General features: G+C 37.0%; 1 protein-coding gene across 1 annotated transcript in view; it reads right to left on the bottom strand.

Moving 5' to 3' along the window:
- Window positions 1–19,168, bottom strand: part of LOC138310139 (neuropeptide S receptor-like) — a 45,603-nt gene that overhangs the window by 12,078 nt on the left and 14,357 nt on the right. The window contains exons 3-5 of the mRNA XM_069251266.1: window positions 17,711–17,852; window positions 7,691–8,040; window positions 1,969–2,110 (exon numbers count right to left, since the gene is read on the bottom strand). Coding sequence (XP_069107367.1) covers window positions 1,969–2,110; window positions 7,691–8,040; window positions 17,711–17,852 — 634 coding nt within the window. The remainder of the gene's footprint in view (window positions 1–1,968; window positions 2,111–7,690; window positions 8,041–17,710; window positions 17,853–19,168) is intronic.

Below are 19,168 nucleotides of genomic sequence, written 5' to 3' on the forward strand. Positions count from 1 at the left end.
TAGAGCCGGTGATAGCCGTATAGTACCCCTGATAAAACGCTTGGAATGGTTGGTTAATGGTTTTTTGGTTCATCAGTAGCTAAAGTGATTTAGGGCCAAACTATGATCTATAAAAATCCAATTGAAAAAGGTCCTGTATTTGTATTTTTACATTTCGGTTGTGTTTACTAAGTAACATTACCAACGACCTTGACGCGTACGAACACAGCAGTGAATGCTATTGAGACACTGATTCGGCAAATAAACATGTTTTTATGTAATTTTCATGTTATTTCAAATGTTGCAAATTAACTCATTCGCTAAGATCCAAATCTAATTAATATATACTTTAAACATACGAATGTTTGAAATAAATCATATTCATCAAAGAAGGCGACGTTGCACATATCTTTTGTTGCACTCCAATCTGATTAAAATATATATCCATATAACCACTTCGTTCTTCTCAAACGTAGTGATAATAAACATCTGTATTTTTATCAGATTGGTTGCACTTCGGATTCAAACACAGTTCACCACAAAATCTGGATTGGCTGTTACATTATTAAACCAGTTCCAATGCTTTACAATATTTATAAAGATATACACAGGCGCTTGGCTCTATAGACATTTTTCTCTCTCTGTATATGTAATACTATGTCAAGGTCTATAACTCGGCCGGCCATATAACACTACCTAATATCAGAAAAAAACATGATTTTAAACAAACCGTATAAGATGTGACAATGTCAACGCTCTCAATCGACAGGGAGATCATTTATCTTTAATTTAGTATATGATACAATATTTACATTTTGCCACAGAGACTCCCATTACTCTAATGATAATCGTGATCTGCATTATGAGCAATTAATGCAGCCTAGACTTGGTGTAGTAATATCTATAAAAATGGACGCGAGTCTTGCTTACTGATACCATGTTAGTCCGTGCGGGAAAATTGACATTGTAGTTGAATGAACAAGTTTGGTTATGAAACTATAACAAAATCTTTTAAATGTCTGAATAATTGAAAATTAACTGAAAAGCTACTGAAAAACATTCAAATTTTCACTTGCATCTAAATTATGTTTTACTTTGAACTAGAAAGTAAAATGTAAATATAACAATTAAAGGATTGTTAGATTTATAGAGGACGGGCGCTATTCTATGTATCTGCCACCCAGATTGCATTTATATCTCCAATAAATGCAATCTAACAATTCTTAAATTGTTAAATATATTCCATGCAGGTACATAGAAACATAACAAGCAGTCAGATTTCAACAGGAATTATGCATATTTTCCCTGTTCGGTTTCTTGATACGCTTTTAGGTGAAAGGTTTATTAGATTTGTGAGAAATGTTATATCTCGGAATGTGTGGTTTATAGAGTTAACGCCCCTTTCTAATCACAATGTGTACATTTATTTAGTAGTTTGAATATCATTTGACGTAATAGAGTTCGGGATTTTCCTCTCCTAATAACGACTCAGAAAGCCTCAATCTGGGAAAAATAAAATTTGCGTTGGCTAATCAAAAAAAAATATTAGGTGATCACGTAATGCACATGAGCACTTTGGTTGTTTGGTTTCTATACGTTTTATTATTAACAGCTATGGTCATTTAAGGACGGTTTTCCATGTAAGCGATATGTTGTCTAAATATCTGTATTTCTTTTAGGCTATTGGTACGTTTTGTTTTTGCTGTGTTTAATCACAACAATAGGAATTCATGTCAGTTTTATAGTGCTATCTTGCTGCTGAAGCATACCACGTACGGACTTCTGTATGAAATGTTAACGTCTGTATATTTTGGGAGGCTGTGATATGTCAATGTTGTGTCAATAGGGAAAATTGTCCATTTCAAAGTGTTATCTCACTGAAACTTTTCGCTAGAGACACCGGACAACACACCCCACCCGGTCAAATTATACTGGCACCGGACAGCACACCCCACCGGTCACATTATACCGACAACGAAGTACACTAACCTGTTTGTTGGTGCTTTGTCAGTGGTATTCCTTGCCTTCCTCGTCTCCATATCATGGCCACGATCGTGGAGTAACACAGTCCAATTAGCAGTACAGGCAGAACCATATTAATGATGGCGAAAAGCAAAATCATTGGCTTCTTCTGAAAGTACAAAGAGCAATTACGGCTTGTAATTGTTCCATAAATATTCAGAAATAAAGTTTGTTTGTTTCTTTATTTAGATTATTTTAAATTAGAAATAGAAATTTGATCAAAAAATCAATCTGGGTCAATATTTTATGAGTTCACGCAGAATATTCAAAAGTGATTACTTTGGTAAATTGATCAGAATTTTTCATTATAGACGAAAAAATCATTATTCAAAAGCAACTAAATGATCAATTGATTTGAACCAGAGATCTGACTATCACAGATATTTTGCGTGCACACATCTTGCACATCATTAATCAGTCAAGCGTAAATTCCAGTTTTATTTGGTTTATGAAATTAATATCCTATTAACAGCCAGGTTCGTGTAACGACGTCCGTCCTCCTATGTGGACAATGTGTTGCGGTGTGTGAATGTCTGTATGGTTTGGCAGTTTCTGCTTCTACTTGTCGCACAGCATTATTAGATTGGGGAACTGATTTGCTTGTTGTCAGTATAATGCAACAAGGTTGGTTGGACTATTCGGTTGCTTCAGAGATAGGCCGTGGGTAATACAGGCCCGAGGTAATACCGACCAGGGGTAATACAGGCCTGGGGTAATAATACAATGTACAGACCTGGGGTAATAATACAGGCCCGGGGTAATAAAGACCTGGGGTAATACAGATCCGAGGAAATCCAGGCCAGGGGTAATTCAGGTCCGGGTTAATACAGACCCGGGGTAATACAGACCTGCCCGGGGTAATACAGTCCTGCCCGGGGTAATACAGGCCTGCCCGGGGTAATACAAACATTGGGTAATACATGCCTGAGGTAATACAGACCTTGGGTGACACAGGCCTGGGGTACTACAGACCTGGGGTAATACAGACCTGTCCGGGGTAAAACAAACCTGGGGTAATACAGGCCTGATTAAACGCAGACCTGGAATAATACAGTCCTGGGGTAATACAGGCACGGGGTAATACAGACCTGTGGTAATACACACCCGGGGTAATACGCACCCGGGGTGATACACACCCGGGGCAATACAGACCCGGGGTAATACAGACCGGGTAATACAGACCTGGGGTAATACAGACCCTGGGAAATCCAGGCCAGGGGTAATACAGGTCCGATGTAATACAGAACCGGGGTAATACAGACCCGGGGTAAATAGACCCGGGGTAATACAGACCCGTGGTAATACAGTAATACAGACCTGGGGTAATACAGACCTGTGGTAATACAGACCTGGGGTAATACAGACCTGGGGTAATACAGACCCGGGGTAATACAGACCTGGGGCAATACAGACTCGGGGCAATACAGACCCGGGGTAATACAGGCCCGGGGTAATACAGACCCGGGGTAATACAGGCCCGGGGTAATACAGACCCGGGGAAATACAGACATGGAGAAACATAGACATGGGGTAATACAGACCCGGGGTAATACAGACCCGGGGTAATACAGACCTTGGGTAATACAGACCTGGGGAAATACAGACCCGGGGCAATACAGACATGGAGAAACATAGACATGGGATAATACAGACCTGGGGTAATACAGGCCCGGGCTAATACAGACCTGGGATAATACAGACATGGAGAAAGATAGACATGGGATAATACAGACCTGGGGGTAATACAGGCCCGGGGTAATACAGACCCGGGTAATACAGACCTGGGGTAATACAGACCCTGGGAAATCCAGGCCAGGGGTAATACAGGTCCGATGTAATACAGAACCGGGGTAATACAGACCCGGGGTAATACAGACCTGGGGTAATACAGACCCGGGGTAATACAGACCCGTGGTAATACAGACCTTGGATAATACAGACCTGGGGTAATACAGAACTGAGGTAATACAGACCCGGGGTAATACAGGCCTGGGGCAATACAGACCCGGGGTAATACAGACCCGGGGTAATACAGACTCGGGGCAATACAGACCCGGGGTAATACAGGCCCGGGGTAATACAGACCCGGGGTAATACAGGCCCGCGGGTAATACAGACCCGGGGAAATACAGACATGAAGAAACATAGACATGGGGTAATACAGACCCGGGGTAATACAGACCCGGGGTAATACAGACCTGGGGTAATACAGACCTGGGGGGACATGGGATAATACAGGCCCGGGGTAATACAGACATGGGATAATACAGACATGGAGAAAGATAGATAATACACCTGGGGTAATACAGACCTGGGGTAATACACCCGGTAAACCCGGGGTAATACAGACGAATACCCAGGGTATAATACAGACCTGGGGTAATACAGACCGGGGTAATACAGACCGGGGTAATACAGACCTGGGTAATACAGACCCTGGGAAATACAGACCTGGGTAATACAGCCGGGGTAATACAGAACAACCGGGGTAATACAGACCCGGGGAATACAGACCTGGGGTAATACAGACCCGGGGTAATACAGACCCGGGGAATACAGCCCGGTAATACAGACCCAGAGGTAATACAGGCCCGGGGTAATACAGACCCGGGAAATACAGACAGGGTAACATAGCCCGGGGTAATACAGGGGTAATACAGACCCGGGGTAATACAGGACCTGGGGAATACAGACCCGGGGAATACAGCACAGACATGGAGAAACATAGACATGGGATAATACCCTGGGGTAATACAGGCCCGGGGTAATACAGACCTGGGATAATACAGACATGGAGAAAGATAGACATGGATAATACAGACGGGTAATACAGGGGTAATACAGACCCGGGGTAATACAGACCTGTGAAAATACAGACATGGAGAAACATAGACATGGGATAATACAGACCTGGGGTAATACAGACCCGGGGTAATACAGGCATGGGCTAGTAATGTGGGGACGCCTTTATGTACACCGGAACATTAAACAAGAGCTGTTTGAGAACAGCAAAGCTCGCCTATTCAGAAGAAGTTGATGTTCAAGTATTTACTATTTAAACATGGAAATATGACAAATTAATAGACTAAAAAAAACCTAAAGGGCCCCAAATTGGTTGTATTATCACGTTCAGCATCCATACACATTAGGAAAATAAAATCATAAACATTTATGATGACTTATGCTTAAACAATTGACAAAATAGAAACTTGCTCAAAAACTTTAACATGGAAATATGACAAATTTATAGACTCTAAAATGCCCTAAAGGGCCCCAAATTGGTTGTATTTTCACGTTCAGCATCCATACACATTAGGAAAATAAAATCATAAACATTTATGATGACATAAGCTTAAACAATAGACAAAATAGAAACTTGCTCAAAAACTTTAACATGGAAATATGACAAATTAACAGACTTAAAAAAAAACCTAAAGGGCCCCAAATTGGTTGTATTATCACGTTAGGCATCCATACACATTAGGAAAATAAAATCATAAACATTTATGATGACTTAAGCTTAAACAATTGACGAAACAGAAACTTGCTCAAAAACTTTAACGTGAAATGGAACGCCAACGCTGACGCCGACGCCGGGGTGACAACATTAGCTCCCCCTATTCTTCGAATAGGCGAGCTAAAAAGACATAGACAAACAGGTGTTAAGTTCGTTCGGTTTGTTATTAAAAAAATCAAATTGTTGTTTTGCGTTCATTCAATTCAAAGTAGAAGCTTACGTCAACAGCAATGCGTATTAAGATATATTTGTCCTCTCCGGAGTATCATCTGTTTTTTATTGGAATTGTCTTGATGTTTTCTTAACCAATCTGAAGTATTGAAATTATAACCATATATACCATTGTTGAGATTGCAGAATTATATGGATGATAAAATAATTTCCCATACATGTAGTTAGTTTTCTTTATTGCGATGTTATTTGCAAAGAAATTCCCAAAATGTCTATAATTGATTTGGTAGCAATTTAATAACGTACAAGGATATTGACAGCCATGCGAGGAGACAGGCCGTTCCTTAGACGCCGTTCCTTAAAATGTCTTCAAAGATGTGATAGTATAATCGACATTTCGTGATACGAAATATCTGCTTTGGATTTCTATCAAAATTGGAAATTCCAAACATGAACCGCACATTTCATCAATTCTAGCAATTTTTGGCCTTTAATATCCCTACTCAAAAGTGGTTTTTATCGTCAATGATGAATTTGGCATTTTCCAGTTTATTTTTCGAAATGTATTTTCAAATATGTACGGTTCACGTGGGCCAGGTATTAAGCATGCGTTCGTATGGCCATTGTTCGTTTATCTGATGATGAGATACGTGACAGTAGAACGTAGTCTTTTTCTGATTTTTTAATTAAGGAGAATGCTTTTAAAATTTTGAAGCTGAAAAACAAAAGATCCAGGAAACCTTAACGGTCACCTAAAATATTTTTATAATGGACTATAAGACAACTTTCAGGATTCTCGCGATCGGTGTTGAATCTGCGTGATAGATAGAAAATATAACTGTCACAATATTATACCCCATTTTTCGTTGGAAGCGTTAAAGAGGTGAAGGAATTTTAAAATAACATTTTAGCAATGTTACACTTTTGAGGTACGGACTAAACTCGTTCATATAAAATAAGACAGCCCCACTCTTATCATGATTCACACCAAATATTGTTGAAATTTGCTTCCCATTAAGAGCCCCACACTTATGCCATTTTGGGATCGGACGTTCATATTAAATATAACTATCCTTTCCCAATGAAACATAATTTGGTAGTGATCCGCAAAGGGGTTAATGGTATGAAACAAAGTAGCCTTACGCGCGATTCGCAGCACACGGCAAGCGACGAAACAAAATGGCAATAGTTCATTCTGATCTTTGGATCAGAAAAAAGCTCAAAGCATTAAACATATTTATTGGCGAAATATCCGCGGCAAAATCTTTGGAAATATCTATATTTTGTGTACTGTATTTATATTGTATAAGTGTTAATCTCATTTTTACCATGTTATCTGAGTAGGTAATATCTATATTTTGTGTACTGTATTTATATTGTATAAGTGTTAATCTCATTTTTACCATGTTATCTGAGTAGGTAATATCTATATTTTGTGTACTGTATTTATATTGTATAAGTGTTAATCTCATTTTTACCATGTTATCTGAGTAGGTAATATCTATATTTTGTGTACTGTATTTATATTGTATAAGTGTTATCTCATTTTTACCATGTTATCTGAGTAGGTAATATCTATATTTTGTGTACTGTATTTATATTGTATAAGTGTTAATCTCATTTTTACCATGTTATCTGAGTAGGTAATATATATATTTTGTGTACTGTATTTATATTGTATAAGTGTTAATCTCATTTTTACCATGTTATCTGAGTAGGCAATATATATATTTTGTGTACTGTATTTATATTGTATAAGTGTTAATCTCATTTTTACCATGTTATCTGAGTAGGTAATATCTATATTTTGTGTACTGTATTTATATTGTATAAGTGTTAATCTCATTTTTACCATGTTATCTGAGTAGGCAATATCTATATTTTGTGTACTGTATTTATATTGTATAAGTGTTAATCTCATTTTTACCATGTTATCTGAGTAGGCAATATATATATTTTGTGTACTGTATTTATATTGTGTAAGTGTTTATCTCTTTTTACCATGTTATCTGGGTAGGTAATTTCGCAGAATGGTACATCGTGTTGTGGTGTTGGAATCCCGGTGAGGATCTGTGCGTATACTGAATCATACACTCCAAGAATAGCAGCGACAACCCAGGCGAAGATGACGAGTGTCCATTTGTAGACAATACCTCGTCTGGTGGCAGACAATGGCCGGGCGATAGCGTAAAGTCTGTCCACACTCAAAACGACCAGCATATAGGTTGAGGCGAAACAAACGACCAGGCTAAGGTATTTGATGAGTTTACACATGAATAGGCCAGCGAGCCATGCATCAAGGAGTCTGTCTATCACGGCAGGGAAAATGTAGAAAACTGCCATCAAAAAGTCTGAAAGAAAACAAAACAGCATACGTTATTTGACACAGCATTTAGCCGGGGCGGGATGTGAGTGATAGGCTAGCATCCCGCTACACTATTTCTCCAGAATAGCTTAAAGAATACATTCAGTTTTTAGAGAAAGGTGTGTTACTATTATAAGATAATTCAATTTTGCTTGAAACAAGCATTTTCATTGGCTTAAACATCACTTTATCAGCACATAATAAACAAAATGACGTTGCCATTTATAACATCGCAACTGATTGGCTGAAATAACGGCGTAATGATTTTACAGGAAAATAGTTCCAATTATCTTTTAGTTTTTTAGTGTTGTTATAGTTCCATAACATTGAAAACATATTGCAGTTATTCAGTAAGTATTCCTTTCTAAGACCAATCCTACTGACATGGACGACAGAGCTACTTATAGAGAAAAACACATATAATATGTAACGAGAAAAAACAATTAAGCAACGAATTCCAGTGACAAGTCTGAAATCATAAAGATTTTTTACCAGTTATGATAGATGCGGATGTGCTTATGCAACTTAATTTACGCTACAGTAACAAAACATATTTGTCAAAGGGTGTATTCCTTATCTCAGTGTACATTTAAGAGAGGTGAGGTCGTTATCATCAGTGTGAGTTGATAAATAATTATATTTATACTTTGAGGTGTGATATATCGCTCCAACTGATACATTTCATTGATTTATAACCAAGCAGGAACATGACTACAATGCTGAAAACAGGAAAAACCTTTTAGATTGAGTGATGGTTGATCGTACTAACTTATGTCTTTGTCGATGATTTGTATCGAAATTGATCATTGTGATTAGGAAATCATTTTTATTTCAATGTATTTAATAACTTAATCAGTTGATTTGAATATTGATACTGTATTCCCTCGGTTATACTGAAACGTTTCTATATACTTCGTTTGGCACTTAAGAAATTAATCTGTTTTCTCATCTTAACACATCATCAATCACAAAATGCAATACCATATTACAGTGCATAAATCACAACAATTTTACATTAAAACAAGTACTTTATGTATGCTTTTTAAGTTAATGAACAACATCGATTAGCGGTTTATAAAATCACGTAATGACTGATTCTAATTGACTTCTATCTTGTATTATCACATTTTTTGTTTAACTTAGACCAATAGTCTTCATTAACCCTTATCATTGCGACCACCAATTTATTTTTTCTGCAGGTTGGGTATGGAATTGTACCTGGCGCACCCATCGTACATATTGACTTAACTTCTCTATCTCATCTTCCTTAATTACTTTCGTCTTTGTATCGACTCCTTTGAGACGACTCCCTTGTCCTTAGTGTTGAGCGAATAATGCTAGGTGTTACCTTTTACAGATACAAAGATACACGGACTAGATACTACCGCTCAGATAAATTGGTCCACTCCTGTAATGGTATCTAAATTAGATCAGAACGCGTAGTTCAGAAGAACAAAGGTCATACGGCCAAAGTCGTAAAAATATGGAAAATGAAACTAAAATGATGAGAAATGACAAGTATATCACCAGATTTTCCATTGAATAATAAAGACCTGTCAAACCAGTTATAGCAAAAGAAATCCAGAGGTTTTATTTGTAAGTTAAAGGTGCCTATCAAAAAATATTTATATGTATGTTTTGTGAGGTTGTGCAATAGTGACACACTTGTCCATTTCATATTGACTAGTTATCAAAAGTGATAGATTGTGTTCCTGCTTAGCGCTCGGTATAAAGGGGAGTGAGACGACTGGTTTATCTCTTATTAGTATAACATGTCGTCAGGCGCAACGTGCTGTTGGTTGTCTTTGGAGACATGCTGCAGTGAGATTGCACTATAAAAAGAGCAAGAGGTCTACACAAAGACACACAGTTATAGCTTAAATAAGACCTTGACTTCATCTAAAATGGGATTGGTCAGTTCTAGTCTGAATAGCACAGAACGTTTCCTTATTGAAACTCAAGCGAACGTTCATAGCTAGTGAACGATTTTACGTTTTATATGATGTAATTGGTATAGCAATTTCATTTGAATCACATATCATTTACGTTTATTTGATATCGGCAATGCAGCGCCGACGCTGTCATTTTGTGTTACTCGGATTTTGATTACAGTTTATTCTGATTCTGATTACGACTTACACATTTCTAGATTTGTTTCTACCCATTTTCGATGATATTGTAATTACAAGAACAACTATTAATAAAGACATACATAAAACCGTGGCTAAGATTCTATTATTTCAAGTCTGCAAGAACACTCGTTACAAATTAGAATCACTTGCAGGGAGATGCCACAATATCATTTAATCTCCATGGGACTTAAAGGTACATACATGTACCTTGATGGAAGCCACTTGCAATTTTTGAAATGTGAATGTAAAACGAGTTTGATAGCTTGATTCAGAACAGGTATAATCTTTAGATGCCACACTGACTATCTGTTAATAAGACGTAAATATGATACACCCAACCAAAGCTACGCATCACACAGCGGTTGACTATAACTGTGCCTCACGGCAAACCGCCATTATTAACATTAGTTTGGTTTGGTTTGTTATATTTACGTCTTATTAACAGCCAGGGTCATGTAAGGACGACCTCCCATGTAGGTGGTGTTCCGCTTGTCTGATGTACAACGTGCGTGTTTTGAGTGACTGTGGTATATTTGTGTTCTGTCTTCTTGTATAGCGTAAATTCGTCCATATTTATAGTGCTATATAAAACATGCACTTGTCTAGTTTTTTAACTTCAAATTAGATAAAAAACGAAATTGATGCTCAGACGTTATGATGGTTAAATAATAAACTTTAATTTTCGTTTCAGAAACGCAGTAGGCTTTATTACATGCGACTAATTTTAGAATCCCTCATCTTTATTTTCTCTTCGTCCTAACGTCTCCCTTGACACCGCCTCAGTACAGGGTCACTTTTACAAAGAGACATAGAAAAAGAACGAACTTATAAAAAGAAGTCTCTCAAAATACACAAGTGCTTCACACCACATACACGGGAAGCCATTCTTAATTAATGTAATATTATAATGATTAGGATTTTAGAATTTGTCAATGTGTATCTATTTGCAATGGCAGATATATCTAAATGTAAAGCCTAATTGGAATCTGTTGGAGCCATTGTGTAACTGTCTAGGAAGTGAGTTATGTTATACCGAAGAGATACATGTGTTTGCTCGTACTTTTAGTTGGTCACGTATATAGACGTCATTACCAAATATATAAGGAATGATTATTTATTGTTTGTTGTTTACTGGTGTTTAAACTGCATTTTTGTACAGATATTTTAAATGACGCGCGTCAGCGCGTCATGTTGAAATATCTGTACAAAAAATGCAGTTTACACACCAGTAAACAACAAACAATAAAAATTATTCCTTATATTTACATTTCGATTGACCATTTCATTCAAATCAAGTGTTTAAATAAAATAAAACTCTGTTTTTCCAATGTTATACGATCGTTGGAACAGCCAGTCAATTGATGGAATCCCGGAACAGCTGGCTTCAATTTGGCGGGAAATGTTGTCAAATTTAGAGAGTACACAAAATATAGTTCCACATTGACTTTATCTTTTTTCATCCCATTTACACAATATTTGTTAATTTTTTATTTGCTGACATATAATTTAAGATTTACATAACATTCATGCATGCAATCTATTGAAGATGTTTCATACAGAAACAATAGGCCTAACCGGATGCGCATTCACACTACTTGCGGAAGTCAGTGTTCCGGTGTGTGTATTCTTGCGCAGCAACCACTGCGTTTACGCAAGTGTAAACGATTTCGCAGTTGGTAAGGTTATATAGCAAAGAGAAAACTGAAATGTAAATATTAATGTTCAAGCCTCTGTGTTTTGGTAAAAAATAGTATATAAATGCAAGCTGCCAATGTGTATTATGTCACTCCTAAGGGCTCAATAAACGTATCAGCTACGTAGCCTGCGTTTGAGTTTTACACACACAGAAGCTACGACATCACAAGAAATCAACATCACAATGACCCATAATAGGACGTTGACCTTATAAACGAAATAATCCATTGGCACAAAGTCGACGTTTGTTTGTTTGTTTGATTTATTAACGTCCTATTAACAGCTATGGTCATTTAAGGACGGCCTCCCATGTATGCGGTGGGTGTGTGTATGTTGTGCGAGGTGGGTGTCCTGGGAGACTGCGGTATATTCATGTTGTGTCTTCTTGTATAGTGGAACTGTTGCCTTTTTTTATATTGCTATAACACTGAAGCATGCCGCCGAAGACACCAAGCAACACACCCCACCCGGTCACATTATACTGACAACGGGCGAACCAGTCGTCCCACTCCCGTTATGCAATGGCACAAGGCCGACGTAAGAGGGAGGTATGCATAAGGTGTATTGGACAAAACACCCAGTTGAATTTTGTAAGTAAAATAGTGTCAGTATAATGAGACCGGGTGGGGTGTGTTGCTTGCATCTCGCACTTAATACAAACTACACATAGGAGGCCGTCCTTACATGGTCATGACTGTTTATAGGACGTTAATTAATCAACAAACAAACACGTAAGGAAAGTTATGGAAGGTTGAAATTCATATTTTCGAAGATAACCCGAATGCAATTAGTCGTCATTAATTGATTAAACAATTCACCACAATATAAACCTATCATTCATATATACGTTTAGATATTACGTGTCACATTTTTATCTGAAACGAACTTATTTGAGAAAAATAATCCAATATTACCGTTACCATAAAAGATATTTAACAAATCTGAAAATGTTATAGACATAACTAGTTTAATCGACTTTTCATGTCTGATTAATCAGAATAGCGTTGTTGTCGAAGGAGACCATTATCTAAAGGATGTCTTTCCGAGGGATAAGAAAGTCGTTTACTTTAATTCCACGTCATTAAGGATGTCGACATTAATGAGCTAGCTAAGTACATGAAACTACCAAGACAATCGTAAAGGAATATTTTGATTGTGTATTATCTAAATTAGACAGGGCGTTAATGTACAGGAAATGAGACAGAAATTGCATCTTTGAAATCCCTATTAAGGACATTAGCACTAGAAAAGCTTTGGTAAAGTTATCTGTTAACTTAAATCCACACGATTGTTTACTTTTATATCAATGTAACAAAATATTGCCACAGCAAGAATATCGGTGCTATTTAATCCCTTATATATCAACTTAAATAATTCAGGGAGTTGGAAATCGTGATATATACAAATCATTAATGTCACTTCTTTTTAATTTCACAAATAATTGTTTCCAAACTTTTATGAGAATACAAGAGACAAACTTTTGTGAGAATTCAGTAGGTAAACGTTTAAGCATAAACCAATGAAATAATAGTGACAATTAAAACCTATGTATCGTAAGTATTGAAATTCCCAAAATGTTGGTAATGTTTGGTGGCGAGTAGCATTATCAAATTTGTTCTTAATTCGTGAGTATGAAAAATACGGTTAGCTTAAGGAAGTGTGACGACTGGATCGGCATGCGTCAGTGCTGTAGCACTATAAAATGGGCAATAGTTCCACTACAAGAAGACACAACACGTATATTCCAGTCTCCCAAAACACGCACCTTGCACTCCACACACTGCATATATAGGAGACCGTCATTACATGGCCCTGGCTGTTAATAGGACGAACATTGAATATATAAAAAGAACGTTTTAGCATAACCGGTAAACAATGTGCAACCGTCCTTAAGTGACCCTGGTTGGTAATATGACATAAATATAATAAAACAAAACAAGCACCTGCTGACAGTGTAGTGCAAGGAAGTTTAACATATAATTGTTTTCTGTGATAACAATTTAGTGCACGTGTACCTTAAGATACATGTATATAGACATACAATAGGAAATGTACTAATCCCCTGACGACATGCAGTCTGGCTTTATAAATGAAAGTTTATTCACTACATCGACAATGTCTACATGTTATTAAGTCAATAGAACAGACGGAAGTCTGCGGATAAGATCATAAATCCTCAAGGAGTTCTATTTAATTCAAGACATTGAATCCGTTCGGACACAGATTAGATAGGCAGGCGTTTAGCATGTTTCGAGTTCAGTGATTAGATCTTAAGTCTCCTAGTCGTCAGCAGCGTAATTGTCTTTGGAATACGGACTCTTTTCTCCGATCGCGAGACCATTATACTGACATCGGAACAGTATACAGACAGGTGAGAGACTTCCTTGTTTGATGGGTTAACAAATAAATAATGTAGAATGTAAGCAGATTGTAAGGACGGCCTCCCATGTATGCAGTGTGTAGTATGTGTGAAGTGCGAGGTGATTTTTTGGGAGACTGCGGTATGTTCGTATTGTGTCCTCTTGTATAGTGGAACTGTTGCCCTTTTTATAGTGCTATATAACTGAAGCATGCCGCCGAAGACACCAAGCAACACATCCCATCCGGTCACATTATACTGACAACGGGCGAACCAGTCGTCCCACTCCCTGTTTGCTGAGCGCTAAGCAGGAGCTGAAACTACCACTTTTACAGACTTTGGTGTGGCTCGGCCAGCGGACAGAACCCAGAGCTTTTCAGTTGTCCCATTCCCTGTTTGCTGAGAGCTAAGCAGGAGCTGAAACTACCACTTTTATAGACTTTGGTGTGGCTCGACCAGGGGACAGAACTCAGAGCCTACAGTGGCGAACGCTCATGTTAAGGCCAAACGTGAGGCGGTGCCTAGGGGGGGCATTAGGAAACATAAGGTTAGTTAGGAAGAAGACTTAAGATAGGATCCTAAATTTAGTCTGGACTGTAAATATGTCAATGATTTACGATCATGCAATAGGGGCAGTACGTACAATTCTAACGCCCTACCTGTAAGGCAAGAAGTTATTTGTGAAGATCACGTAACGATAACGATATCGAACAAAACAGTGACTGTATAATTTGTTAAAAGAGGTTGCAAGTGGCACGTTATGATAATTTAACAAACACCCGCTTAATCAGTACATAAGAGTTGTAAGTGTAAAACTATTTATGATCATCACGTTATCACAAACCTATCAAACAAAGCAGTAGTCGTATACGTCTCTATATGAACATTGCAAGTGTTAAGGGTTCCGGGCGCCCAATAGATCCGTTTTACCTAGAGTCGTGCTGCATTGAAAAGATTTCGCACAAATGAAGTGGGCACTGTTCCGTCTGGTAAATGGGATGGTAAACATACGTTTTATAGCCGCCAAGCTGTTGTTCTCTCACCAAAAACTAGTCTTTTATACCTTTATTACAAACTTGAAGTGACGTGCTGATACATAGCATCCCTATAACAACCACGTTAGACTATCGACATGCCACATTAGGGTATCGACCTAGACAGAATAGGGGGAATTTGGTCGTGAACAATAACCCAGCCCCGTGACTAGACACAGCAAACTGACAATAATACGATACAAGTTTATATAGACGTAACAAAGGATCAATTCAGATGTCGCCACTTCCTCTTTGATATTCTGCCAGGCATTTGATAGTGTTAAAAACAAATTATATAAGATGTTCCCGTATAATGAAAAAAACCCACAATATTCTTATTCAACGATTACACTGCATAACTCCAACTAAACATCGTTTAGTGTTTCAGAAAAAATATACACTGCCCTCCATGAGTTCTGAAAATTCTCGAAAACACAATGAATGACTTAGAGAAGATAAATAAGTTGATACAAAATATGTTTGTTTGTTTGATTATTTAAACTTCCTATTATCAGCCAGGGTCAGTTAAGGACGGCCTCCCATGTATGCAGTGTGTAGTGTGTGTGAAGTGCGAGGTTCGTGTTTTAGGAGACTGTGGTATTTTCGTGTTGTGTCTGCTTGTATAGTGGAACTGCTGCCCTTTTTATAGTGCTATATCACTGAAACATGCCGTCAAAGACACCAAGCAACACATTCCACCTGATCACATTGCACTGACAACGGGCGAACGAGTCTTCCCACTCCGTAAATAATATAGGTTACATATTTCAATACTTAATTTGTGAAACTGCACGCGTAACATAACATTGATGGGCAGTGTATTTAAACATAGCCATTCAATAGGGAACTGACAGATTCAAATTGATTTGGATTAAAAACATTTACAAAGAGTAGTTTGACATAATGTCGAAAATAAATGAAGGAATTTTTTGAATTTTCCCGCATGATAAATAATTAATACGATGAGTGTACTTTATGTCTCCAAATAACATCGTTTAGTGTGGTTAAGAACGAAACATATGTAAACATAGCCATACAATAAAGAACTGGCAGATTCAACTTGATATAAATGTTATGAGAACCTCAATGATGAAGTTTTGTATGAATATTACATCGTTGTTTCAAAAGCAAACACTTCTGACGCTTCAGATGATTCATGCCTCATTAGTCAAATCACAATCCCCAATAACTGTTCCCCTAGTTAGTAACCTTTGATTGACTTTTGAGTCTTATACGTCCACATGTGTCTATGTTTCTCCTTATTTCGCCAAGTCTTATAACACTACATATCCCTATTATCACTACGTCTGATATTTAATGGAATGGTGATAAGGATCTGTATTTTAATCAGATTGTATTGAAGTAATAGTATCCGTTTTTCCTTGATATCGATACCAAAAAAAACTCTAATACAATGCCCTGATGTGTCTGCTGTTGTTTACTCATCAGGTAATCACTATTTGTTTCCTGTTTTGAAGATCAGCTTGTTTGATGATTCTTAATAACCTTACCTGATACCTACGCATCTTCCGTTCATTTTAAGACGGAATACTGACAAGTCAATATAACATATCGTATTACTACAAAATATTTGTTTTCTTAAATAATTATACTTAGCGATGGTTAACTTAACTCCATACAATTATTTTGTTATGACAAAAGCTTTTTTAGTTGGTTGATTAAGCTTAGCAGGCAGTACCTTGCAAGGACGGTTGTACCGGTATGAAATGTAATTGTGTGTCAGTCTGTATTATGGTATGCTGCGGTATGTTTGTATTGTGTCTCTTTGCTAAGGATTAACTTGAATAGATTTTTATGTGATGGAGATATAACACAAAAATCTGTGTGAACTCTAAATAAACCGCGAAGCAATTTATGATGAGAGTACACTCAGATATTTGTGTTATATCTTCATAGCATAAAAATTTAATAAAATTGGATGTTGTCAGATTCTCTTAACAAACGTAGTGATAATAAGGATCTGTATTTTAATCAGATTAGATATAACCAGGTGACAAAATCAAATTCGTGGTATTTGTATGTATCGCAGAATAATAAAGAAACGCTTTTCTTACCCAATTAATCAGATGACAAACAGAGAAGGAACTTCGCGGTTTGTGTGTGTTTCGCAGATTTATTAGAAACGATTTCTTGCCCAAATCGTGGTGTTGGTATTTGTCGTAGAATCATAAAAGTCCTTACAGATATTCAGGTGAAGAAAAAAGATGAAGAATAAACAAGTCACTTTTTTGGTATTTGTATATGCCGTAGATCTACAAAGAAACATTTTCTTATCCGATATAGCTAAATGAAAAACAAAGACGGACATTCTTGGTATTTGTGTTTGTCTTAGATTTGTTCCCTTACCAGATAAAGCTATATGGAGAATAAAGGAACTTCTTGGTTATTTTATGTGTCGAAGATTTGTTTACTTACCAGATATAGCCAGATGGAGAACAAAGAAGGACATTCTGTTCCTCTTCTTGTTCCTTAGCAACAGCCCAATCACTATAGCGTTGAGGACAAAGGCCAACACAAACTCCACACAAATAATACCGGTGGCTATGTTCCAAAGTAGCTAAAACAAAAATGTAAAACTGACTTAGAATGATAGAATGGCACAATCTGATTAAAGGCGATATACTTTCGGGTCAACGAGGATTTGACAACACTCGATTAGTGGTTACATAATGAATCTGCATTTGTATCTAGGAAATCATAGTAATAGATGGCGAAAAGAAGATAGCCATTGTGTTGGATTTGACTGTGGTTTAATACGAAAATTATCAACATTAAACCAATTCATTTTGGTTTTTTAAATCGTCCATAATTATGTCTCTGGGCTGTAGATATATAGAAGCGCCTCATCAAAACATTTGTGTCCAACATCCCAACAGTAACCTACACCAACGCCTTGGATCAAGATAGCGTCAGGACGTTTTCCGCCATAGTGGTCATCTTACCCTAAAGCACAAGTGTATCATCTAAAATATGAAAACTGTTTTCCGGAACACACTCGAAACAGAGTCATCTAGCTATCTAACGTTCTGCTGCGGACGAACGCTGAACCTGCTAAGTGATATCAGACCCATTAATCTAGATAAGGCAAACGCAAACATACCAGTATCCATCAGATTGAAATACATATCCTTATAATCACTCCGCTCTATAGAGGATCTTATCCAACGTCGTGATAATCAGGATCTTTATTTTAATCAGATTGTAAGCAATATGTGTAATGTTATGTACGACACTAAAAACATGTAGTTATTAGTTAAGGGAGATAACTCCTATAGCTATATTATCAATACATCCTAGGTCATATCATTAATTTAGGTTATAGAACTTTCTAGAATAATATCATGTGTAAACATACATGTTTGTAAACATGTTGATTATAAGTAGGGATCTAGAATGATCTATTTCCAGAACGTTCTGTGTGTTTATTTGTTTACTGTTTTTAGTTAGATATTTCTAGAAGTAGAAGGTTCTTCAATATTCTTGAATTAGGGTTTAGCGTTATATACTCCAGCTGTCCAAGGCTAATCAGAACTGTAATGAGACCTGTAATTAGACATATCAAGAATTGTACAACGCCATATAAGATTCTATTGGGAGAGCTATTGTGACTTGATCTGTGGATTGTTACAACGCATTGTGTGGATTTATTCATATTGCCTGGAACTTTAGAAATTATCTGTGGACATTAATTTTCCTCGTAAATTTGTGAACATTATTAATTCGGAAACTGTAAGGATCAAGGACTATAATAGGAAATTCGTAAACAGAAAAAGTAACACTTTAAAGTCTTGTATTACTCTACACCACCAATTACTTTAGATATTGTAAACTATTTCTGTATCATTTTGTATATAATTAAATTGTGTTTTGAAT

This window comes from Argopecten irradians, chromosome 16, assembly GCF_041381155.1.
Source record: "Argopecten irradians isolate NY chromosome 16, Ai_NY, whole genome shotgun sequence".
Lineage (NCBI taxonomy): Eukaryota > Metazoa > Mollusca > Bivalvia > Pectinida > Pectinidae > Argopecten > Argopecten irradians.